Below are 25,275 nucleotides of genomic sequence, written 5' to 3'. Positions count from 1 at the left end.
CAGGCAGCATCCAAGGAGCAGGAGAATCGACGTTTCGGCATAAGCCCTTCTTCAGGAATGAGGAGGATTAGATTAGATTAGATTAGATTACTTACAGTGTGGAAACAGGCCCTTCGGCCCATCAAGTCCACACCGACCCGCTGAAGCGCAACCCACCCATACCCCTACATTTACCCCTTACCTAACACTACGGGCAATTTAGTATGGCCAATTCACCTGACCTGGACATTTTTGGACTGTGGGAGAAAACCGGAGCACCCGGAGGAAACCCACGCAGACACGGGGAGAACGTGCAAACTCCACACAGTCAGTCGCCTGAGGCGGGAATTGAACCCGGGTTTCTGGCACTGTGAGGCAACAGTGCTAACCACTGTGCCACTGTGCCGCCCATATGTGCCAAACAGGCTAAGATAAAAGGTAGGGAGGAGGGATTTGGGGGAGGGGCGTTGGGAATGCGATAGGTGGAAGGAGGTTAAGGTGAGGGTGATAGGCTGGAGAGGGGGTGGGGGCGGAGAGGTTGGGAAGAAGATTGCAGGTCAAGAAGGCGGTGCTGAGTCCAAGTGTTGGGACTGAGATAAGGTGGCGGGAGGGAAAATGAGGAAGCTGGAGAACTCTGCATTCATCCCTTGTGGTTGGAGGGTTCCTAGGCGGAAGATGAGGCGCTCTTCCTTCAGGCGTCATGTTGCCATGGTCTGGCGATGGAGGAGGCCAAGGACCTGCATGTCCTTGGCGGAGTGGGAGGGGGAGTTAAAGTGTTCAGCCACAGGGCTGTTGGGTTGGTTGGTGCGGGTGTTCCAGAGGTGTTCTCTGAAACGTTCTGCAAGTAGGTGGCCTGTCTCCCCAATGTAGAGGAGGCCACATCGGGTACAGCGGATGCAGTAAATGATGTGTGTGGAGGTGCAGGTGAATTTGTGATGGATATGGAAGGATCCCTTGGGGCCTTGGAGGGAAGTGAGGGGGAGGTGTGGACGCAAGTTTTGCATTTCTTGCGGTTGCAGGGGAAGGTGCCGAGAGTGGAGGTTGGGTTGGTGGGGGTGTGGACCTGACGTGGGAGTCGCAGAGGGTGTGGTCTTTCCGGAACGCTGATAGGGGAGCGGAGGGAGATATATCCTTGGTAGTGGGGTCTGTTTGGAGGTGGCAGAAATGACGAAGGATGATACGAGGAGAAATTGCGGTCTTTGAAGAAGGAGGCCATCTGGGTTGTTCGGTATTGGAATTGGTCCTCCTGGGAGCAGATGCAGCGGAGGCGAAGGAATTGGGAATATGGGATGGTGTTTTTACAGGGGGCAGGGTGGGAGGAGGTGTAATCTAGGTAGCTGTGGGAATCGGTCAGTTTATAGTGAATGTCCGTGTTGAGTCGGTCACCCGAGATAGAAATGGAGAGGTTTAGGAAGGGGAGGGAGGAGTCTGAGACGGTCCAGGTAAATTTGAGGTCGGGGTGGAAGGTGTTAGTAAAGTGGATGAGGTAGTGGATGGGAGCAGGTAGTGGATGAGGTAGTGGATGGTAGTGCCGATACAGTCATCGATGTAGCGGAGGAAAAGGTGGGGGGTGGTGCGAGTGTAGCTGCGGAAGATGGACTCTTCGGCGGATATGTGGAACAGTCCATCTTCCACAGCTACACTGGCACCACCCCCCACCTTTTCCTCCGCTACATCGATGACTGTATCGGTGCTGCCTCGTGCTCCCACGAGGAGGTTGAACAGTTCATCCACTTTACAGACACCTTCCACCCCGACCTCAAATTTACCTGGACCGTCTCAGACTCCTCCCTCCCCTTCCTAGACCTCTCCATTTCTATCTCAGGCGACCGACTCAACACGGACATTCACTACAAACCGACCGACTCCCACAGCTACCTAGATTACACCTCCTCCCACCCTGCCCCCTGTAAAAACACCATCCCATATTCCCAATTCCTTCGCCTCCGCCGCACCTGCTCCCAGGAGGACCAATTCTAATACCGAACAACCCAGATGGCCTCCTTCTTCAAAGACTGCAATTTCCCCTCAGACGTGGTTGACGATGCTCTCCACTGCATCTCCTCCACTTCCCGCTCCTCCGCCCTTGAACCCCACCCCTCCAATTGCCACCAGGACAGAACCCCACTGATCCTCACCTACCACCCTACCAACCTCCAGATACATCGTATCATCCTTCGTCATTTCCGCCACCTCCAAACAGACCCCACCACCAAGGATATATTTCCCTCCCCTCCCCTATCAGCGTTCCGGAAAGACCACTCCCTCTGCGACTCCCTCGTCAGGTCCACACCCCCCACCAACCCAACCTCCACTCCCGGCACCTTCCCCTGCAACTGCAAGAAATGCAAAACTTGCGCCCACACCTTCTCCCTCACTTCCCTCCAAGGCCCCAAGGGATCCTTCCATATCCACCACAAATTCACCTGCACCTCCACACACATCATTTACTGCATCCGCTGCACCTGATATGGCCTCCTCTACATTGGGGAGACAGGCCACCTACTTGCAGAACGTTTCAGAGAACACCTCTGGGACACCTGCACCAACCAACCCAACCGCCCTGTGGCTGAACACTTTAACTCCCCCTCCCACTCCGCCAAGGACATGCAGGTCCTTGGCCTCCTCCATCGCCAGACCATGGCAACACGACGCCTGGAGGAAGAGCGCCTCATCTTCCGCCTAGGAACCCTCCAACCACAAGGGATTAATGCAGATTTCTCCAGCTTGTTCATTTCCCCTCCCCCCACCTTATCTCAGTCCCAACACTCGGACTCAGCACCGCCTTCTTGACCTGCAATCTTCTTCCCGACCTCTTTGTCCCCTCTCCGGCCTATCACCCTCACCTTAACCTCCTTCCACCTATCGCATTCCCAACGCCCCTTCCCCAAGTCCCTCCTCCCTACCTTTTATCTTAGTCTGCTTGGCACACCCTCCTCATTCCTGAAGAAGGGCTTATGCCCGAAATGTCGATTCTCCTGCTCCTTGGATGCTGCCTGACCTGCTGCGCTTTTCCAGCAACACATTTTTCAGCTCTGATTTCCAGTCCTCACTTTCTCCTAGATGTTTCCGTTGAAGTAAACTTGGTAAAAAGAGTTATTCATACAAAGCAGGACTAGCACCTCGTCACTGATTGTTTAGCTACTTGTCTGTACTTCAATGCTGCTGGATCTCTCACCTATTTGATTTATGATTTGGAGGTGCTGGTGTTACTGGTGTGGACAAAGTTGAAAATCACACAACACCCGGTTATAGTCTAACAGGTTTATTTCGAAGCACTAGCTTTCGAGTCACTCCCTTTTCATCAGATGTGATTTTGAACTCTGTTTTATTTAACATGACAAAGCAAACCTAGGAATGCTGAAATTTACCTTTGAAAATTTCACTCTGGGGTCAGTTCCTTCTGACCACCTTTTACACATTGCCAGTCTTGCCTCCGGTGCAATTAAAGGATCTGTATTTTAATGCAGTATTGTGCAAGTGACATGGGTGTGGAACAAATCTGGGGATCAGATTTGCAAGACCAGATTGAAACTAAAACTCTTAAAAACAGCAATGGTCTGCACTACAATAAAAAAGACACACTGCTGAAAATAGTCAGGTCAGGCAATATTTGAGAAAAAGAAACAAAACTAACAATTTGCTTAGTATTATCAAAATTTAATCTAAATGGTAATTCTTATTATTTCGTCTTAATTTCTTTGTAATTTTCCAATGTCAAATGTGTCACTTAGCTGCAATGTACATCATATACTCATCGTGTCTCTCTCCTTTTGTGCAATAATTATGTAATTACTGTGAATTTTAAACTATAGCAGTGAAAAAATATCAAACAGCACTATGATTTCTCTTTCATGAGAGCTACAAATGGAAGCTAATTATATTTGGGGCAGAATTACTATAACAGGAAGAGCATGATTACCTGATTACCCATCTTCCAGCAAAATAACATACAGATATAGTTATATATCAAGATATTATCGGGATAAAAGAAAAGTAGTGTGATACTACAGATCTGAGATAAAATGAGAAATTTCTGAAGAAACTCAGCAGGTCTGGTAGCGCCTGTGGAGAGAGAGGAACCGAGTTAATGCATGGAATCCTGTGGGATCTGAATGACATGGTGGGATGTGTAGCAAAATTGGGTGACCAGGGCAGTGAGGTTCATCTTGAGATCATCCTGCTCCATCTTTCATGCTTTACACAAAAGGCATGCAATATGCTTGCAATATGCTTACAGCATTCTGTTTTCATTGCCTTGCTTAGCCTTTTTTGCGCTTTGCTCCCTCACCCAGAGATAACAGTTTCATTAAAAAAAATTTGCAGAGCTGTTTAGACACAAAGCCAGGAAGTTTGTCATAATTGTCAGCAGATCTCAATCAAGTCAAGGGGGCTAGCCTTTGTTCAAGAGATCCTGCCACTGTGAGCAGGGCAGCCTCCAGATACTAGTCCGAGCCCAGCTTGGGGAAATCATGATCAGGATCCTCTTCTCATAAGGAATGAGGAGATGAATGATGGATAACACACCACCTGACTTGACTCTTAAGTCATGCTGGAGCATGAGTCTTGGGGGGAGGTGGGTACACTAAAAGACATGGAGTGAGTTCGAGATATCAGAGAGAAGATTACCCAGGCAGACTGGAGAAGGACATAGGCCTTCTTCCTACATTGCAGGCCATCTTCCTAATGGCTGAACCTGCTTTAGTCAGGAAGCAAACTCAGACCAGACTGGCATGGCTTGGCAAGATGGCCTCCACTCCTGCTTTTATGGGAGAGGAAAGTCACACATTGGCACCAGCATCTAGGAGGAATTCCAGGACCCTGCACACAAAGTGAGGCAACAGTTTCCCCTGTCTGCCATGTCTGAAGTACATGTGGAAACTATGCAGGGCAGCTCTCAATTTAAAGTTTGGCTGGCTGCACAATAGGCTTTTTAAGATTGCGCACAATGATGCCAGTGTTTAAGCAGATATCTACTGAGCTGTTGTGGGAATGCCATATGGTAGGATGCGGCAGAAATCAGGTGCAAACGACACCATGGGGTGTGGATAGGTAATTTATGATGTGAGGTAAGATGGGGCAAGAGGATTGACAGTGAAACACCTCCAAAATACTCAATGCAGCTCAAATTTAGACAAATAAAGTAAGATTCAGCCCAGCATATTGAGGCTAGTTGATCTCTTTCATTTACAGAGGAAGTTATAAGACCATAAGACCATAAGACATAGGAGCGGAAGTAAGGCCATTCGGCCCATCGAGTCCACTCCGCCATTCAATCATGGCTGATGGGCATTTCAACTCCACTTACCCGCATTCTCCCTGTAGCCCTTAATTCCTTGTGACATCAAGAATTTATCAATTTCTGCCTTGAAGACATTTAGCGTCCCAGCCTCCACTGCACTCTGTGGCAATGAATTCCACAGGCCCACCACTCTCTGGCTGAAGAAATGTCTCCGCATTTCTGTTCTGAATTTACCCCCTCTAATTCTAAGGCTGTGTCCACGGGTCCTAGTCTCCTCGCCTAACGGAAACAATTTCCTAGCGTCCACCCTTTCCAAGCCATGTATTATCTTGTAAGTTTCTATTAGATCTCCCCTTAATCTTCTAAACTCCAATGGATACAATCCCAGGATCCTCAGCCGTTCCTCGTATGTTAAGCGTACCATTCCAGGGATCATCCGTGTGAATCTCCGCTGGACACGCTCCAGTGCCAGTAAGTCCTTCCTGAGGTGTGGGGACCAAAACTGGACACAGGACTCCAAATGGGGCCTAACCAGAGCTTTATAAATTCTCAGTAGCACAACAGTGCTTTTATATTCCAACCCCCTTGAGATAATTGACAACATTGCATTCGTTTTCTTAATCACGGACTCAACCTGCATGTTTACCTTTAGAGAATCCTCAACTAGCACTCCCAGATCCCTCTGTACTTTGGCTTTACGAATTTTCTCACCGTTTAGAAAGTAATCCATGCTTCTATTCTTTTTCCCAAAGTGCAAGACCTCGCATTTGCTCACATTGAATTCCATCAACCATTTTCATGGATAACAATTATCAATGGGATGATTGGTTAATTTTTCTCTCCCTAGTTTGATGATGCATCTTCAGAGTCTGAAGATTGTTCCAGCTGTCCGGGAAAAGAGATCTAATTCCTCAGCAGGTGAATACTAACTCACCCCAAGGGAGTAAACCCATAACCTTCTGGTCTGTACAGCTCAGTACCACAAGATACAATGTATCTATGGGCAAAACCATGCCAGTGTATGTGTTGTATTTACTTTTTTTGTTCTTTAAAAGGCAGTAAGTGATGCTAGAAAATAGAACATTTGTTGTCCATCTCTTTTTGCCCTTGACATTGTGGTGGAAAGCCAAATTCTTGAAGTATTGCAGTCCATCTCGTGTCGGTACATCACAGAACTGTTAGATAGGTGGCTACAGGTTTTTGGTCCAACAATCATGAAAAAAGAGTGATTTAGTTCCAAGGATAGTTTGGGGCTTGCCAGAAACTTGCAAGTGGTAGTACTGCTGCAGCTTCTCGGTGGTACAGGTCATAGGTGAGTTCCTCGCCGTAGAATTCCCAGTATCTGAACCCACTCTTGCAGCCACCATTTTTATATTTTCATAACGTTTTACAGATGATCTCCAGGAAATTGACATTAAGTGATTCAATAATGGCAATGCCTTTGAATGTTAAAGGCAGATGGTTAAACTATCTTTTTTGTGGGGATGGCAATTTCCTGACACAGCACTCAAACATGTCTTGTTTGTGCTTTGTTCATTTTGCTCTCAACACAGAGTGGAACCATTTTCTCCTTTCCACGCCTATCACTTATATCTTTTCTAAATCTCCATTTTGCTTTACTACCACAGCACTGCTTTTACTCTGGGCATTCTCACCATTTATTCCACTTGATCCTCCTCCCTCTCTGTCAATAGCTAAAGAAAAACTTTTTTTTTACCATTTCAGTTCTGAAGAACAATCAACTTGGATTCAAAACATTAACTTTGTTTGTCTCTCCACAGATCCTGCCACACCTGCTGATTTTTTTCCAGCTTTCACTCTATTTTTTTCAGATTTCCAACATTTATTTGAGTTGTGAATGGGACTGCATACTGTGCAATCATTAGCAAATCTCCATTTCTGACCTTATGATGAGGGGAACATACAAACAAGGCAACTCAAACACCACTGAGAACCTTGCTTTCCTTGCTGAACAAAATTTATTCACTTCTGTTTCAATCGTCTTTTAAGGAAAAGAGTTCCAAAGACTCATGGATCTCTGAGACAGAAAAATAAAAAAAAAATCTCACCTGTGTTAAAGGGGTCATTATTTTTAAAATAATGAAACCTGGTTCCAGATTTTACCACAAGACAAAACATCTTCTTCACATGACCCTGTAATTTGACCCCAGGATCTTATCTGCTTCAATCAAATCATATCTTACTCTTCTAATCTCATAGATCTATGTTGGAGCTGTGCAGGACTTTGGTTAAGCCACACCTGGAGTACTGTGTACAGTTCTGTTCACTGCATTGCAGGAAGGATGTGACTGCACTGGAGTGGGTGCAGAGGAGATTCACCAGGATGTTGCCTGAGATGCAGCCTTTTAGCTATGAAGAGTGGCTGGATAAGCTCAAGTTGTTTTCTTTAGAGCAAAGAAGGCTGACAGGAGACTTGAATGAGCTGTATAAGATTATGAGGGGCATGGACAGGGTGGACAGAAAGCAACTGTTCCCCTTGTTGACCTCAGATAACAAGGGGGCATTATTTTAAGGAGAAAGTGAGGTCTGCAGATGCTGGAGTTCAAAGTTGAAACTTTATTGCTGGAACAGCACAGCAGGTCAGGCAGCATCCAGGGAACAGGAGATTCGACGTTTCGGGCACAGGCCCTTCTTCAGCATTATCTAGAGGGGATTTGAGGAAAGTATTTTTACCCAGAAGGTGGTGGGAATCTAGAATGTACTGACTGGGAGGGAAATTGAGGTGAGAAACATCAGAACCCTTAAAAAAGTATTTGGATGAGCACTAAATGTCATAACATTCAAGGCTATGGGCAACTGGGAGGCAATGGCCTGGTGCTATTATTGTTGGACTCTTAACCCAGAGACCCAAATAATATTCTGGGGACCTGGGTTCAAATCCTGTCAACGCAGATGGTGGAATTTGAATTCAATAAATATCTGGAATTGAGAGTCTGTGATGATCAAGGTTTCATTGTCAATTGTTGGTAAAACCCATCTGGTTCACTAATGTCCTTTAGGGAAGGAAACTGCTGTCTTTACCTAGTACAGCCTACATGTGCCTCCTGACCCACAGCAATATGGATGACTCTTAACTGTCCGATGGGATGGGCAATAAATACTGGTTTTGCAGTGATGCCCTCATCCCGTGAATGAGTTAAAAAAAGTGTTGCAAAATATTGTAAATTCTTGTCAGTGCAGACTTGATGGGCCAATGGACCTGTTCAACACTGTATGATTCTATGACTCCAGCAGATACAAGCGGAGCTTGTCCAACCTTTCCTCATAAGACAAATCACTCAGTCCAGGTACTAGTGTGGTACTACTTTGAACTGCTTCCTACACATTGATATCCTTTCTCAAATCATAGAATTATAGAATCAATACAGTGTGGAAACAAGCCATTAGGCCCAACTAGTCCACATCAACCCTCCAAAGATTATCCCACACAGACCCATTCCTCTACCCTATTACTCTATATTTACCCCTGACTAATACGCCTAACCGACACATCCCTGAACACTGTGGGCAATTTAGCATGGCCAATACACCTAATGTGCACATCTTTGGATTGTGGGAAGAAACCAGAGCACCTGGAGGAAACCCATGCACACACGGAGAGGGTGTGCAAATTCCACACAGACAGTTGTCCGAGGCTGGAAGCGAACCTGGCTCCCTGGAGCTGTGAGGCAGCAGTGCTAACCACTGATAAGGTAAACGATGTAGTGAACAGTATTCCAGATGTGGTCCCACCAGTGCATGGAATAACTGAAGCATATTTTTGTACATAGTTTCCATTGTGACAAATGACAACATTCGATTAGCTTTCGTAATTGCTTGCCGTATATATATATATATAAAACCATCAGTGTTTCATGCATTAGGATACTTAGATCTCTTGCATCTCAGGACCCTGCAATCTCTGGGAAAGCCATTGATGAAGCAACCAAAGATCATTGGGACACCGCCCTGAGGAACTCCTGTATCAATGTCCAGAGCTGAAAGGTTTGATGTCAGTGACCAGAACCACCTTCCTTAGTGCTAAGTATGACTCCAATCATTAAATAATATTCTTGTTGATTCTTATTGACTTCAATTTTGCCAGGGTTGCTTGTGGCCATACTGAGTCTAATTCTGCTGTGATGTCAACCACTTTCATCTCATGTCTTTCGTCCAATTCTTTCTTGCCTATGTTTGGAACAAAGCTTAATGAGGTCAGGAGCTGAAGGCATGTTGAGCACTGGTGAGTAGGTATTGTTGTGCAAGTGCTGCTTGATAGCACTGTGAATGTGAACGTCCATCACATTGTTGATGTTTAACAGGAGACTAATGTAGTACTAATTGGCATGATTGGATCTGACCTGCTTTTGTGTAAAGGACATTCATGGGCAATATTCCATGTTGACAGGGAGCATTCAGTGTTGGGCTCTGTTTTTCACATTGCTGGGAACCAGTGGTGAAGGCTAAAAATAAGAAGCAAACGAGTGCACAAAAGCATAAAGCACATTAACTCTACTTGCCCAGATACCAAAGGCATCACATCAATCTGACAGACAGATTTTCAAGAGTAGAAACCAAAGTTCCTACAATGTACTCTGTCATTTTTCAAAAGGACAATTTGCATATTCATGACACAATTTAACTTTGATAAAATAGCCAATCAGAAATACTGGTAAACTATCTTAAAATTAGAAAACCTACCAGTGTGCCATCTGCTTTTGTTGCATTAGTACAACCTGCATAGCATGCAGAAAAGTACTGGACATTATTTGCACCACATACTGGATTGAAGTAAGAACGGATGCAATGACACTCCTTATTGCAGGGTACCACCAAGTCGATTTTTTCTGCAGTGCTGTTACTGTGAGACAATATGGAGAAAAGAAAGGATAATGTTTCTCTCAGTTCACATAAAATCACAGATTAACATTGAAGGATAAAGTCCTGTTGCTTCAGCAATGGCATTTGTATAAGAACCAATATCCTGAGGATGCCATTGATGTTGGTTTTGCTATTAATTTAAGCATAGCACTCAAAAATAGACCATCAGTATTGTTTAGGATTCATAGCTTGCTGCTAAATAACAATCAGCAATTTATCTTATTTTTCTGTAAGATATTTCAAAATTATGCTTGGGCTCACGAGAAAATCCCCCTTCTTGGATCACCTGTAACAAAAATTAAGATAAGGATTTGAAAATTGCTATTCTGTGGATTTAATTACTTGCACAAAACATGTAGGACCAAAAATCAGTTTGTGCTACGCTTATCCAAGTAAAATTCTTGATGAAGTCAAAATGGTTGATGGAGGGAAATTCTATCTATGAATTTTAAGGAAGTGTTTGACAAAATATTGTATAAAGTTTATTTAAAAAATGAGGCTATAGAATAGGAGGATCAGTGTCAGTCTGGATAAAACCTAGCATAAGGAAAAAAAAATCAGTGAATCGTAGTCAATGTTTGTTTTTCAGATTGAAGGATGGTAGACACTGGTGTTTTCAAATAATTAGCATTGAGTAAAACATCAAAGTTTGATGATGATACCAAATTTTGAAATATGACATTCAGGATGATACCAAACAAATAAGACATTGGTGGGTTTGTAAATAGGGAGAAAGATAAATGGAATTTAATAGAGAGGAGTTTGAGCTGATGCATAAGACAGAGACAATGTACCAGAACAGTCCTGGTACCAGGACTAAAATCCCCAATGTACCAGGAATTGGGGATTTTAGCCACAAGATTAGGTTGGAGAAATTGGTGTTGTTCAGTTTGAAGCAATTGAAGAGAGATTTGATAGCGATGCTTCATGATGACTTACAAGCCATGATCCTCACGAACGCATCCAGCACAGACTCAATACGAGGGTAAACTGGGGTCATCGCAATAACACTCCTCTCCACTTTTTTTTGCCACAACACACCACCCCATCTCCATGAAGCTCCCTGCCAGAGTGGAGCTAACCTACAGGTCAAGTGGGGAAACTGTCAGCTTTCAACACCCCTAGGCCAGAAGCAAGAGCAGCGTAACTTCTGTTATTGAGCTGCACTATGCAGACAATGTGCACACATTCAAAGGTTGAGCTACAAACCATTGTCAACATATTCATCAAAGTGTAGGAGAGAATGGGTCTTAGACTAAATATCTGGAAAATAAAGGTTCTTTAGCAGCCCACACTTGTCACCTATCCATCAAAATCCACGGCAAGCCCTTAGAAAAGGTGGGTCATTTCCCATACCTTGGGAGTGTCCTTTTGGTGCAAACTAACATTGATGATGAAATCCAACACCGACTCCAACGTGCCCGTGCAGCCTGAGGAACAGTGTTCGAAACTCGAGACTTCAAACCCGACACAAAATGCATGATCTCCTGCGTGGTATGGTCCCTACTCTTCTGTGTGCATATGAAACAAAATCATGCATAGCAGACACTTCAAATCCCTGGAAAGCTATCACCAGTCCCGCCTCCACAAAATCCTGCAAATCCACTAGCAGGATAGGCATCCTAACACAAACACCCTCTCAGGCCAATATTGAGGCACTGGTCACATACAATCGATTACGATGGGCCGGTTGCATTGTCCGCATGCCCAACCCAAGAATCTATTCCGAGCTCCGTAAAGGTAAGTGATCACTGGTAGGGCAGAGGAAATGCTACCCTGAAATTCCTAATCAAATGCAACAGACCCAACAACATGTAGGAATCACTTGTCCAAAAATGCACAAACTGGAGAAAAAGCATCTGAGAAGATGCTAACCATTTTGAGCATCAATGAGTTTAATAACTGGAGGCCAGGCAGCAGAAAGAGCAATGCAAAGTGCAGACTGTGCCACATCTCCCCTCCTGAAACACCACCTCCCCCATCTGCAGCAGATTATGCAGCTCCCAGATCGGACTATTCAGCCACCACTGAACTCACTGAACACACCCAAACACCCAGTCCAGAGTGGAAGCAAGCTGCCTTAGACACTGAGGGACTGCCAAAGAAGAAGAAGAAGATGTGGCCATGACAGGTTTGAATAATGAACACAATGAGAAGCAATGAAATGTTCTTATTGGCTGATGGTTCAAGGACTAGAGAACACTGAAGCTGGGGAAGATATGAAGAACAATCTTTTTCCACAGTAAATGGTCATGTCTGGAAATCACAACTTGTAAAGTTGGTGGTAGTAGAGATGATTGATGATTTCAAAAATAAATGAATGGGCAGTGGAGGGAAATAAATTTGAAAGATTATAATAACACAGCAGAAAAATGGTCCTCCTTGATTTTCTCTGGAGAAGCAGTATGGACTAATTGGACTAAGTGTCTACCATCTGTGATTTAAAGACTTTATGATTCTATGACTAACAGCCTGTCATATTTTAAATTGACTGCAATATTTCTTATGCCTGTAAATGACACTGTACTCAATATTTTTCAAAGCTAATTGTATTACAGTTTCTATTGCATGGCAGGTTCCACACAATAGCTGCAAGTTATAGTGAACAAATGATTTTAAAAACCTGTTTTCAGTATATTTGTAGTTTGGAGAGTGGCCACTAGATGTTCCTGTTGAGTTTTTAGAGAAAATAAGTTACAGATATATTGGTTTTCAGTTTTTTTCACTGTAAGCTGCTGAGGAGTTAGTTTTACAGTTACATTCAGGCACCTTTGTTTACTTTTTCCTCTCCCTTCATTCTTCATTCCACTGTTCCAGTTAATGTTTCTTAGCATCTTTTATGCATACCAGCCCACTAACACATATGCTGTTTTTGTACTATTTGCCCGGACATCCTCTTCGATGAAACTTGTCTCACCATCACTCCAAACATCCTTGTTTAGTCCAACTACAACTTGTCAGGCTGCTTGTCACCTCCAACTGTTCCATAATCTCTGTGTTTTTAAGGTAAATTATAGTTTGAGCAGTGATGCTTTATGAGCTCCAAACTACTTTCAAGCACAGCAATTCAGGCAGCATCCAACAAGCAGCAAAATCGACGTTTCGGGCAAAAGCTCTTCATCAGGAATAAAGGCAGAGAGCCTGAAGCAGGGAGAGATAAGCTAGAGGAGGGTGGGGGTGGGGAGAAAGTAGCATAGAGTACAATAGGTGAGTAGGGGAGGAGATGAAGGTGATAGGTCAGGGAGGAGAGGGTGGAGTGGATAGGTGGAAAAGGAGATAGGCAGGTCGGACAAGTCCGGACAGGTCAAGGGGACAGGGTGGAGCTGGAAGTTTGAAACTAGGATGGGTTGGGGGAAGGGGAAATGAGGAAGCTGTTGAAGTCCACATTGATGCCCTGGGGTTGAAGTGTTCTGAGGCGGAAGATGAGGCGTTCTTCCTCCAGGCGTCTGGTGATGAGGGAGCGGCGGTGAAGGAGGCCCAGGACCTCCATGTCCTCGGCAGAGTGGGAGGGGGAGTTGAAATGTTGGGCCACGGGGCGGTTTGGTTGATTGGTGCGGGTGTCCCGGAGATGTTCCCTAAAGCGCTCTGCTAGGAAGCGCCCAGTCTCCCCAATGTAGAGGAGACCGCATCGGGAGCAACGGATACAATGAATGATATTAGTGGATGTGCAGGTAAAACTTTGATGGATGTGGAAGGCTCCTTTAGGGCCTTGGATAGAGGTGAGGGAGGAGGTGTGGGCACAGGTTTTACAGTTCCTGCGGTGGCAGGGGAAAGTGCCAGGATGGGAGGGTGGGTTGTAGGGGGGGTGTGGACCTGACCAGGTAGTCACGGAGGGAACAGTCTTTGCAGAAGGCGGAAAGGGGTGGGGAGGGAAATATATCCCTGGTGGTGGGGTCTTTTTGGAGGTAGCGGAAATGTCGGAGGATGATTTGGTTTATGCGGAGGTTTGTAGGGTGGAAGGTGAGCACCAGGGGCGTTCTGTCCTTATTACGGTTGGAGAGGTGGGGTCTGAGGGCGGAGGTGCGGGATGTGGACGAGATGCGTTGGAGGGCATCTTTAACCACATGGGAAGGGAAATTACGGTCTCTAAAGAAGGAGGCCATCTGGTGTGTTCTATGGTGGAACTGGTCCTCCTGGGAGCAGATACGGCGGAGGCGGAGGAATTGGGAATATGGGATGGCATTTTTGAAAGAGATAGGGTGGGAAGAGGTGTAATCCAGGTAGCTGTGGGAGTCGGTGGGTTTGTAAAAAATGTCAGTGTCAAGTCGGTCGTCACTAATGGAGATGGAGAGGTCCAGGAAGGGGAGGGAGGTGTCAGAGATGGTCCAGTTAAATTTAAGGTCAGGGTGGAATGTGTTGGTGAAGTTGATGAATTGCTCAACCTCCTCGTGGGAGCACGAGGTGGCGCCAATGCAGTCATCAATGTAGCGGAGGAAGAGGTGGGGAGTGGTGCCGGTGTAATTACGGAAGATCAACTGTTCTACGTAGCCAACAAAGAGACAGACATAGCTGGGGCCCATACGTGTGCCCATGGCTACCCCTTTGGTCTGGAGGAAGTGGGAGGATTCAAAGGAGAAATTGTTAAGGGTGAGGACCAGTTCCGCCAAACGAATGAGAGTGTCGGTGGAAGGGTACTGTTGGGGACGTCTGGAGAGGAAAAAAGCGGAGGGCTTGGAGGCCCTGGTCATGGCGGATGGAGGTGTCGAGGGATTGGATATCCATGGTGAAGATGAGGCGTTGGGGGCCGGGGAAACGGAAGTCTTGGAGGAGGTGGAAGGCGTGGGTGGTGTCTCGAACGTATGTGGGGAGTTCCTGGACTAGGGGGGATAGGACAGTGTCGAGGTAGGTAGAGATGAGTTCAGTGGGGCAGGAGCATGCTGAGACAATGGGTCGGCCAGGGTGGTCAGGCTTGTGGATCTTGGGAAGGAGGTAGAACCGGGCAGTGCGGGGTTCCCGGACTATGAGGTTGGAAGCTGTGGGTGGGAGATCTCCTGAGGTGATGAGGTTCTGTATGGTCTGGGAGATGATGGTTTGGTGATGGGGGGTGGGGTCATGGTTGAGGGGGCAGTAGGAAGAGGTGTCCTCGAGTTGGCGTTTGGCTTCAGCGGTGTAGAGGTCAGTGCGCCAGACTACCACTGCGCCCCCTTTATCCGCTGGCTTAATGGTGAGGTTGGGATTAGAGCAGAGGGATTGGAGGGCTGCGCGTTGTGAGGGTGAGAGGTTGGAGTGGGGGAGGGGGGTCGACAGGTTGAGGCGGTTAATGTCCCGGCGGCAATTGGAAATGAAGAGGTCGAGGGCAGGTAATAGGCCAGCGGGGTGTCCAGGTGGATGCAGTGTGTTGGAGGTGGGCGAAGGGGTCCTCGGAAGGTGGGCGGGAGTCCTGATTGTGAAAGTAAGCTCGGAGGCGGAGGCGACGGAAGAAGTGTTCGATGTCACGGCGTGTATTAAATTCATTGATGCTTGGACGGAGGGGGATGAAGGTGAGTCCTTTGCTGAGGACTGATCGTTCATCCTCAGTGAGTGGGAGGTCTGGAGGGATGGTGAAAACTCGGCAGGGCTGGGAGCTGGGATCTGGTGTGGGTGTGGAGCTGGGAGTGGGGTCGGAGCCAGTACCTGGAGTGGGTGTGATGGTGGGGGGAATGGGGGTGGAGGCATGAGCAGGGGTAGTGTTCCCATCGGGGTTCTGGGGGGTGGGGATAGTGACAGTGGTGTCTGTGGGGGGCGTGTCAGCAGGGCATCAATGTGGACTTCAACAGCTTCCTCATTTCCCCTTCCCCCACCTCATCCTAGTTTCAAACTTCCAGCTCCACACTGTCCCCTTGACCTGTCCGGACTTGTCCAACCTGCCTAGCTCCTTTTCCACCTATCCACTCCACCCTCTCCTCCCTGACCTATCACCTTCATCTCCTCCCCCACTCAGCTATTGTACTCTATGCTACTTTCTCCCCACCCCCACCCTCCTCTAGCTTATCTCTCCCTGCTTCAGGCTCTCTGCCTTTATTCCTGATGAAGGGCTTTTGCCCGAAACGTCGATTTTGCTGCTTGTCGGATGCTGCCTGAATTGCTGGGCTCTTCCAGCACCACTGATCCAGAATCTGGTTTCCAGCATCTGCAGTCATTGTTTTTACCTACTTTCAAGCATAGGTCAATGAAAAGCAGAGTTAACCTATCATCGGCCAGAAAGTACCACAGTAAAAACACAGAAATATAAACATCCTGGGATCAAACAGTGATTGAAGAACAGGAAAACGGAGACTAAGAAAGGGATAGATTAGAGGTCGTGGAACAGACAAAAGATCAAAGACCACAGGTAGCCAAACACGAGGGCTATAAAGACAATGACTGGAGGAACAAAGGAGTATGTGTTATGGGAGAGAGGAAATTACATATTGGAATTGGAAACACAGAAAAAGATTTGGAAAATAACCAGAATTTCAGAATGGAAACACAGAGATGAGATAAAGATTATGATGAGAGAAATGTCCATTGTTGTATGCACTGAATACCATATTGGTATAGGAAAATTTTAAAAATGGTCCGCAGAGGGCTTCTGTGCCAGCTGCTCCACTTGCACTTTCCATTTTTTTAATATATTCTTGTCTCACAAAACCTATTCACAGTGTTATTTTTATTTGACTGCCTAGATTGTTTGAATGTGTGGCTACTACTACAGCCTGACCACTCTTCCACTCTTGTTCTTTCTTCGTTCAATAACCTGCCATGCTTCATTCATTCTCCATGTCATGTTGTATCCTGGGAAAATACCTAACAGAATACCCATGTCTATGAGAACTGTTTTGTGTGGAAATCAGCAAAAAGATTTACAGAATCTGTTGCAGCAACCCATGTAGAATTTTGCAAAGTTTAAGCAACTTTAGAAAGAACTAAATACTTCCGAACATATTCTTTTCCTTCTTGCAACATTTCACCCCATAACCGTGAAGCCTCCTGATGATGTCAAACCAATTTCGATGATGAGTAGGAAACTATTCAAACTGTGTTGACGAAGTCAACCGTAACCACCATTGTCAATTTGCAGGATACAAACAACATTTGTGCATGTACACACTGAAGAAAACGAGCCTCAAGCTATCATTGATGCATTCACAGAGCAACAATCAGAAAAAAAGTCAATTTGTAGCTGAGATGTAAGTTGTTGATGCTTTCTTTAGGTGCCACACCAGGGCTCACTGCTGCTGCTGAATGCATATTCAGCTGTATAGGCTAAGAAAATATACAGACAATTCAAAAATAATGAGGCTTTTGCATGTAAAAATGGGAGTGCTAATTTCAAATGTCCCCTATACAAAATTAGGTTGCTCTGAATGCAACAGACAGTGGGTTTGAAATTCAAACCTATTCACTGAGACAAATAGAAAATCCAGGAGAGAGTCAGCAGATCTGTCAGCATCTGTGGAGAGAAACAGATTTAACATTTCGAGTCCAGTATGAGTGAGAGAGATAGACAGCACAAAGCAGTTACAAGAATAATTCACAAGGATAAAGTGCTGAAACGTCTAAAACAATTCGTGAGAGAAACTCAACTCACATTGTTATTTGTTGTTGTCAGTTTGAGTAAGATTTATTAGGAGCAAATTACTACAGATGCTCGAATCTGTACTGAAAAATCAAATGTTGGAGATCACAGTGAGTCAAGCAGCATCCATGGAGAGAGAGCAAGCTAGCATATCAGCTTCATCAGCTCTAATGAAGAGTCACCTAGGCTTGAAACATTAGCTTGCTCTCTTTCCATCCATGACCCACTATGATCTCCAGCATTTGTTGTTTTGAGTGAAATTTATTGTTGGACTTGCTGACTATGTTTACTCCTTTTAAGGCAGAACAGTGGCTCAGTAGTTAGCACTGCTGCCTCACAGCGCCAGGGACCTGGGTTTGATTCCAGCCTTGGGTCACTGTCTGTGTGGAGTTTGCACATTCTCCCCATGTCTGCATGGGTTTCCTCCAGGTACTCTGGTTTCCTCCTACAGTCCAAAGATGTGCAGTTAGGTGAATTGGCCACACTAAATTGCCCATAGTGTCCAAGGATGTGTAGGTTAGGTGAATTAGTCAGGGGTAAATGTGGAGTAATAGGGGAGTGGGCCTGGGTGGGTTACTCTTCGGAGGGTCAGTGTGGACTTGTTGGGCCAAAGGGCCAGCTTCCACACTTTAGAGATTCTAATTCTAAATTCTTTTAGTCTGTTTTGGGAAAAGTTTCTCTTTCTTATTTGCAGACCGAATAAATTAACTTAATCACCTATATTTTTCACTGATGGTAGTTCATAATTTAAATACTACACTTTAACATCCCTTGGATCTCTGAATTCAATAGAGACTTCACCAATAGAATTAAACCCCATTGACAACTGACGCTACAGCAAATATCAACATGTTGAAGGAATATATGTTCCCTTTCCATTTTCTTAAGGTGTCCCTTGGGATGGAGGAAAACTTTTTTTCTACTCTGGTGTTGTGAGAGGAATTTGATGTCTGTCCTTACTGAGAGGAGGCTCACAAAGTATGGAAATTCATCCACTTTGTTCAGTGGCTAGTTGAATGCATTAATAATCTCTTGAGTGTGTACAGACAAGCACTGTTTGCATATTGCAACTTGATGATAAAGGATGATAAAACTTCGTTCGGGACTGGAGGCAACACAGTTTGAATAGTTTCCTACTCATCCTCTAAATTAGCTTGACATCATAGTTATGGGGTGGAATGTTGCAAACAAAGAAGACGAATACTGGCACAATGACAAAGTCTTGCTTGACCCCAGTTTGCACACTATTGGGGGTGTAATGGATACAGTGGTGAATATCAGCTTTCATGCCATCGTGCAGCAGGCATGAATGGTGATACTCTTCTGCAAGCAGCAAATTTGAACAGGACATTCCAAGTCCCTCCCAGAGTCAAAGGTCTTTGTGAGGACAAAAAAGCCATGTGTATTGGTTGCTGTTGCTATGAATTTTTCTTGGGCTTTGTTTTGTTGTGGAGACCATGGCCATTATACCTCTTGGTAGACAGGATACACATTGCAATTCTGGCAGAAGATCTTCAGCCATTGGGAGGGAAGAACTAACGAGGATTTGTGCAATGATCTTTCCCGTGGTTGATAGCAGGGAATACCTCTCTGTGGTTACTCTAATTTATCTTATCTCCTTTGTTGAAGGTGATCACAAAACAGCATCTTGGATATCCCATGGAAAATTCTCCTCATTCCAAGTGAGAGAGATGAGGTCATGTATATGAGCTAAGTGTACTTCTCCCCTCTATTTTAGTATTTCTGCAGGATTTCCATCTGCATCACCTCCAGATGCTCCAGTTTCCTCCCACAGTCCGAAGTTGTGCAGGTAAGGTGGATTGGCCATGCTAAAAATTGGCCTGTAAGTCCAAGATGTGCAGGTTAGGTGCGTTAGCAATGACGAAAATGCCATACAGGATTATGGGGATGGGCGGAGGCTGGAATGCTCTTCGGAGGGTTGGTGCAGACTCAATGGGCCCAATGGCCTCTTTCTGCACTTTAGAGATTCTATGATTCTATGATCAATGGTCTTGTTGGTTCTGAGCTAGTGAATAACTTTCATCTTCATGATTGGCTGGGATCATACTGAGACATTCACAAGTGGCATACCATAATTTGGTTAAGGGCGCTCACATCAACGATGGCGTTTCAATTTTGAAGTGCTCCTTCCAAAAGCACTCACTGCCTCTACATTTCTGATGAGAACCAGCTCATTCTTAGCTTTCAGTAGGTTAGGTGCCTGGCTGCTTGGCCATAGATGGTCTTAAAGGTGCTGAAGAATCTATGCATGTCATGGCTGTTGGTAATGTTGGTAAGTTGATGTATTTCATGCACTCTTTCTGTCCACCAAATGCTTTTTAGATCATGTGATTTTACTTGTTGGAACTCAGCCTTCATGTGCACATCAATCTGCTTTCTTTCCTTTTGGTTTTAGTTTCCAGTACAGGGACACCTCACAATTTAAACTGGTTTGATGAAAATGATCAGGAGACCTAGGAGCTACTAAATCACAAGTGCAAGGTGTTCCTAATATGTTCTCTATTGTATTTGTGATATAATAATGAAGTATGTAATCAACCATTAGTAAGGAATTATTGAATTTGAAGATGCCTTCACTAACACTGATCATTCATATAAAGCCATTGATTTTATTGAAGCACAGCACTGGGGCTTCAAGCCTTAATAATTAGTATTGAGCTCCACAGCTACCTGTTCCCATTGGTCTTTGACAATCTGTCTAATGGGTCTTCTTCCCAGCTATCATTCTTTGCAACTTCTCCATAAAGATGTACAGTGTCTGAAAATCTTGGAGCTTGTGCTCATCCCTGCTTTGCCGTTCTTTACTTTTTCCCAGGTCTGATTCTCTTCGACCAGCCTTACTGCGATTGTTACGCTGCGCATCCCCTTTCACAACTGCAGGCTAGCTTTAAAGTGATGCTAGTTACTAATTATTATGGCCCTCTGCTGATGCATCCTGGCAGTGAACAGTGCAGATAGTGTTCTTTGGCAGCAGAGTTCATTCAAATGTCCAGTCAGCTAAAAGTTGGTGTTCTGCCTGCATTGCAAGCAATTTGCATGATTTAAGGATGTCTGTCAACTCCTGTTCCTGGTTTAAGGGCTGTACAATTTGTTGTCCGTCCTCAATTTCCTTGCTAGAAATCTCTGTGCATCATGATTTAGTTATTAGTCACCAGTTATGTTTCACCCTGAACGTTATGCCTGATCCTGACTATGTGTGAAAGACCACAGAAGATCAACTAGTTAAATTAGTTATATTAAATGATGAGAATATTAACCAGCGTCACATCTTGCACCAGAAGTTTACATTGTGATCATCACATAGGTAACATAAAAGACATTTCAGATTGTAAATACAGAAAAACTAAAATAATTTCATGTTTACTTACAAGTTATAGTCCTGGTTGATTCCAGCAAATGGGTGGTTTGAACATTTAGCAAAAACAAAAACTAAAGCACAAAGCAGTGATAATACACATGTGACTGCACCCATTCTCATCACATCTCGACATTGAAGTTTCATCTTGGAAATGATGAGCCCACCAATAACTTGACCAATGAAAGCTCCAGGGATAAGTACTGCTCCTTAAAAGTAAAAGATTTGAACCGATTATATCATTATCAGGTCACATGGTTCACTGGAGATACCTGTGTACTTTCTGGAGAAATATTTATCTGCTACTACCAAAAGTATCTCTTAATAACAGCGATATAACTTTGTTCACAAAGCCATTCATGGTGTCTCTGGCTCACATCAATTCGAAAAGTAGAATATCAACAATTTCTAAATTAAAGCAATATTAATTATTACATTAAGATGCAGTGAATTTAAAAGAGAGAACTTTTCACTTTGAAACATTTTTATACTTAAGTGTGCCTTGTCTTTCTATCACAGACAATGTAAAATTATTTCTGAAAGGATGAACACAAAGAATAGCATGCTGCATGGTCAGTCAGTTAGAATTTTAATTAACCCTCAAGTCAACCTGAATAATCTTCCGAATCTCCAGTTCAGTTATAGTGGCAGATGCAATCGTAAGTAGGTTGTAATGGATATTCTGCTCAACAAGATCTATATTAAGGGCTTAGATCAGAGTGGTGCTGGAAAAGCACAGCAGGTCAGGCAGCATCCGAGGAGCAGGAAAATCGACGTTTCAGCCAAAAGCCCTTCATCAGGAATATTCCTGATGAAGGGCTTTTGGCTGAAACGTCGATTTTCCTGATCCTCGGATGCTGCCTGACCTGCTGTGCTTTTCCAGCACCACTCTGATCTAAACTCTGGTTTCCAGCATCTGCAGTCCTCACTTTTGCCTAAGATCTATATTAAGTCTGTCACTGTCAAACATTCTATTCATGGAAAGGACTAGACACTAGGTGGTCAGGAATATACAACAAAAGGAATCTAATTCAAAATTTTCAATGGTAACAGGAATTATCATGGATTTTGAAATTGTTTTGGCAATAAGTATGAGGAACTCATGGAATTCTTTTGTTACTAAATTTCCGGCCATCTGTTCAGCTGCCGTTGATTTTAACGTACTGCGAATCCTCTTGCACGGATGCCTTCCTTGAAGAAGTTCTCCTCCTCCCTCTACAAGGATCTCAGTGAGTCCCTCTCTCACTGCATCCCCCAGGTCATCTCCTCTGCCTTGAAGCTCTTCAGCCACGTCAACAAACAGAATCGCCACCTATCGCATTCCCAACGCCCCTCCCCCAAGTCCCTCCTCCCTACCTTTTATCTTAGCCTGCTTGGCACACCCTCCTCATTCCTGAAGAAGGGCTTATGCCCGAAACGTCGATTCTCCTGTTCCTTTGATGCTGCCTGACCTGCTGCGCTTTTCCAGCAACGCATTTTTCATAGCCAGTTCTCTGCCTCCCACTAGCTCATCAAGCCAAACACTTCTGTACATCAGTCTATTGTTTTCATCCTAGTTCCCATCATGCCTTCTTGAACCATAACATATCCATGAGATCCTCATTCTGTTACCTCAATCCAATTCCCAATGCATTTTCAAAGTTTGTGAGAAGATTTGTAGCTCGGATGCTCGTTGTTGTGGTTGTGTTCGCTGAGCTGGGAATTTGTGTTGCAGACGTTTCGTCCCCTGTCTAGGTGACATCCTCAGTGCTTGGGAGCCTCCTGTGAAGCGCTTCTGTGATCTTTCCTCCGGCATTTGTAGTGGTTTGGATCTGCTGCTTCCGGTTGTCAGTTCCAGCTGTCCACTGCAGTGGTCGGTATATTGGGTCCAGGTCGATGTGCTTATTGATTGAATCTGTGATGAGTGCCATGCCTCTAGGAATTCCCTGGCTGTTCTCTGTTTGGCTTGTCCTATAATAGTAGTGTTGTCCCAGTCGAATTCATGTTGCTTGTCATCTGCGTGTGAGGCTACTAAGGATAGCTGGTCGTGTCATTTCGTGGCTAGTTGGTGTTCATGGATGCTGATCGTTAGCTGTCTTCCTGTTTGTCCTATGTAGTGTTTTGTGCAGTCCTTGCATGGGAATACCCAGCATGAGCAAAACCAATGTAGTGTACAAAATCCCATGAATCCCAAAAGCAACATGAATTCGACTGGGACAACACTACTATTATAGGACAAGCCAAACAGAGAACAGCCAGGGAATTCCTAGAGGCATGGCACTCATCCACAGATTCATTCAATAAGCACATCAACCTTGACCCAATATACCGACCACTGCAGCGGACAGCTGGAACTGACAACCGGAAGCAGCAGATTCAAACCACTACAAATGCTGGAGGAAAGATCACAGAAGCGCTGCACAGGAGGCTCCCAAGCACTGAGGATGTCACCTAGACAGGGGACGAAACGTCTGCAACACAAATTCCCAGCTTGGCGAACACAATCCCAATGCATTGCTAACGATCCAAATTCTCTTCATGATCTTCATATTTGGTCACAATGTTCATATGTGTTTTGAGATAGTGTTGTTGTCTGTTCTTAAAATCTGATGCCACCATCACTTCCCTTAATAAACCAGACCTTCACCTCACTGGAAGAAAATGAAGATTGCAGATGCGGGAGATGGGAGCCGAAGGGTTTGGTGCTGGAAAAGCACAGCCAGTCAGGCAGCATCTAAGGAACAGGAGAATCGTCGTTTTGGGCATAAGCTGATGAAAGGCTTATGCCAGAGACGTCAATTCTCCTGCTCCTCAGATGCCGCCTGACTGGCTGTGCTTTTCCAGCACCACACTCTTCACCTCACTGTCCTTGCAAATTGCATCACATTTCCAATTTCTCTTTTCTTTCATAGTCCTTGAATGTAATCGCCTCCCAACTCCATGCCTATTTATTCCGAGAACTTCACATTTGAATCTCTTCAATCAGATGTTTACCTCTGCCATAGTACAGGAACAGTTCTTGTCAAAATCACAAATGACATCCAAAAATCTCTCCATCCTGGTCCCTGTATTTTGACACAGTTTACCATGAAACCCTTGTAATGACACTCTGCTATCACTGGCTGGGTGAAACTGCACTCAGCTGGTTCTATTCTTATGTATTAAATCATAGCCAAGTATCCTTTTTTAAAGCTTCTCCCCCCCATTTTTTGGTATCTTCCTAGGATCTCTACTTGACCCGTTTCCTATTTCTCATCTACCTGCTACCTCTAAATAACATTATTGAACAGCACACGTACACTGACCAGACCCAGCTCCATCTTACCAACTGTTTCAACTCCTCCACTATTGCTAAATTATTTATCGTCCCTGCCTCCACTGAGCTCCCTAGCAATGAATTCCACAGGTCCACCTCTCTCTGGCTGAAGAAATGTCTCCTCATTTCCGTTCTAAATTGACCCCCTATAATTCTAAGGCTGTGCCCAAGGGTCCTAGTATCCCCGTCTAACGGAAACAACTTCCCAACATCGACCCTTTCTGAGCCATGCATTACTCTGTAACTTTCTATTAGATCACCCCTCAACCTTCCAGATGCTAATGAATACAATCCCAGGATCCTGAGTTGTTCATCGTATATTAGGCCTACCATTCCAGGGATCATCCATGTGAATCTCCACTGGGTATGCTCCAGTGCCAGTATGTCCTTCCTGAGGTGTGGGGCCCAAAACTGGACACAGTATTCTAAATGGGGCCTAACTAGAGCTTTATAAAATCTCAGAAGCACATCGCTGCTTTTATATTACAACCCTCTTGAGATAAATGACAACATTACATTTGCTTTCTTAATCACAGACTCAACCTGCAAGTTAACTTTGGCAGAATCCTGGACTAGCTCTCCCAGATCCCTTTGTACTTTGGCTTTATGAATTTTCTCACCATTTAGAAAATAGTCCATGCCTGTATTCTTTTTTCCGAAGTGCAAGACCTCACATTTTCTCACGTTGAATTTCATCAGCTATTTCCTGGACCACTCTCCTAAACTGTCTAAATCTTTCTGCAGCCTCCCCACCTCCTCACTACTACCTGCCTGTCTACCTAACTTCGTATCATTGGCAACCTTCACCGGAATGCCCCCAGTCCCTTCATCCAGATCATTAATATATAATGTGAACAGCTGCGGCCCCAACACTGAACCCTGCAGGACACCACTTATCAGCTGCCATTCTGAAAAGCATCTTTTATCCCAACTCTCTGCATTCTGTCAGACAGCCAATCCTCAAT

General features: G+C 44.8%; 1 protein-coding gene and 1 long non-coding RNA gene across 2 annotated transcripts in view; one reads left to right on the top strand and one right to left on the bottom strand.

Annotated features, from left to right (window-relative positions):
- Positions 1–25,275, bottom strand: part of LOC122559862 (solute carrier organic anion transporter family member 4C1-like) — a 175,808-nt gene that overhangs the window by 12,210 nt on the left and 138,323 nt on the right. The window contains exons 8-9 of the mRNA XM_043709986.2: positions 21,029–21,224; positions 9,923–10,082 (exon numbers count right to left, since the gene is read on the bottom strand). Coding sequence (XP_043565921.2) covers positions 9,923–10,082; positions 21,029–21,224 — 356 coding nt within the window. The remainder of the gene's footprint in view (positions 1–9,922; positions 10,083–21,028; positions 21,225–25,275) is intronic.
- The window catches only part of LOC148151944 (uncharacterized), a 36,734-nt gene continuing 30,627 nt past the window's right edge, over positions 19,169–25,275 (top strand). Inside the window, exon 1 of the long non-coding RNA XR_015760923.1 lies at positions 19,169–19,268. This is a non-coding gene — a long non-coding RNA (uncharacterized LOC148151944). The remainder of the gene's footprint in view (positions 19,269–25,275) is intronic.

This window comes from Chiloscyllium plagiosum, unplaced genomic scaffold, assembly GCF_037043375.1.
Source record: "Chiloscyllium plagiosum isolate Xiang-an unplaced genomic scaffold, Cpla_swu_hap1 HiC_scaffold_2, whole genome shotgun sequence".
Classification (NCBI taxonomy): Eukaryota; Metazoa; Chordata; class Chondrichthyes; order Orectolobiformes; family Hemiscylliidae; genus Chiloscyllium; species Chiloscyllium plagiosum.
This window is presented reverse-complemented; position numbering and strand designations above follow the sequence as displayed.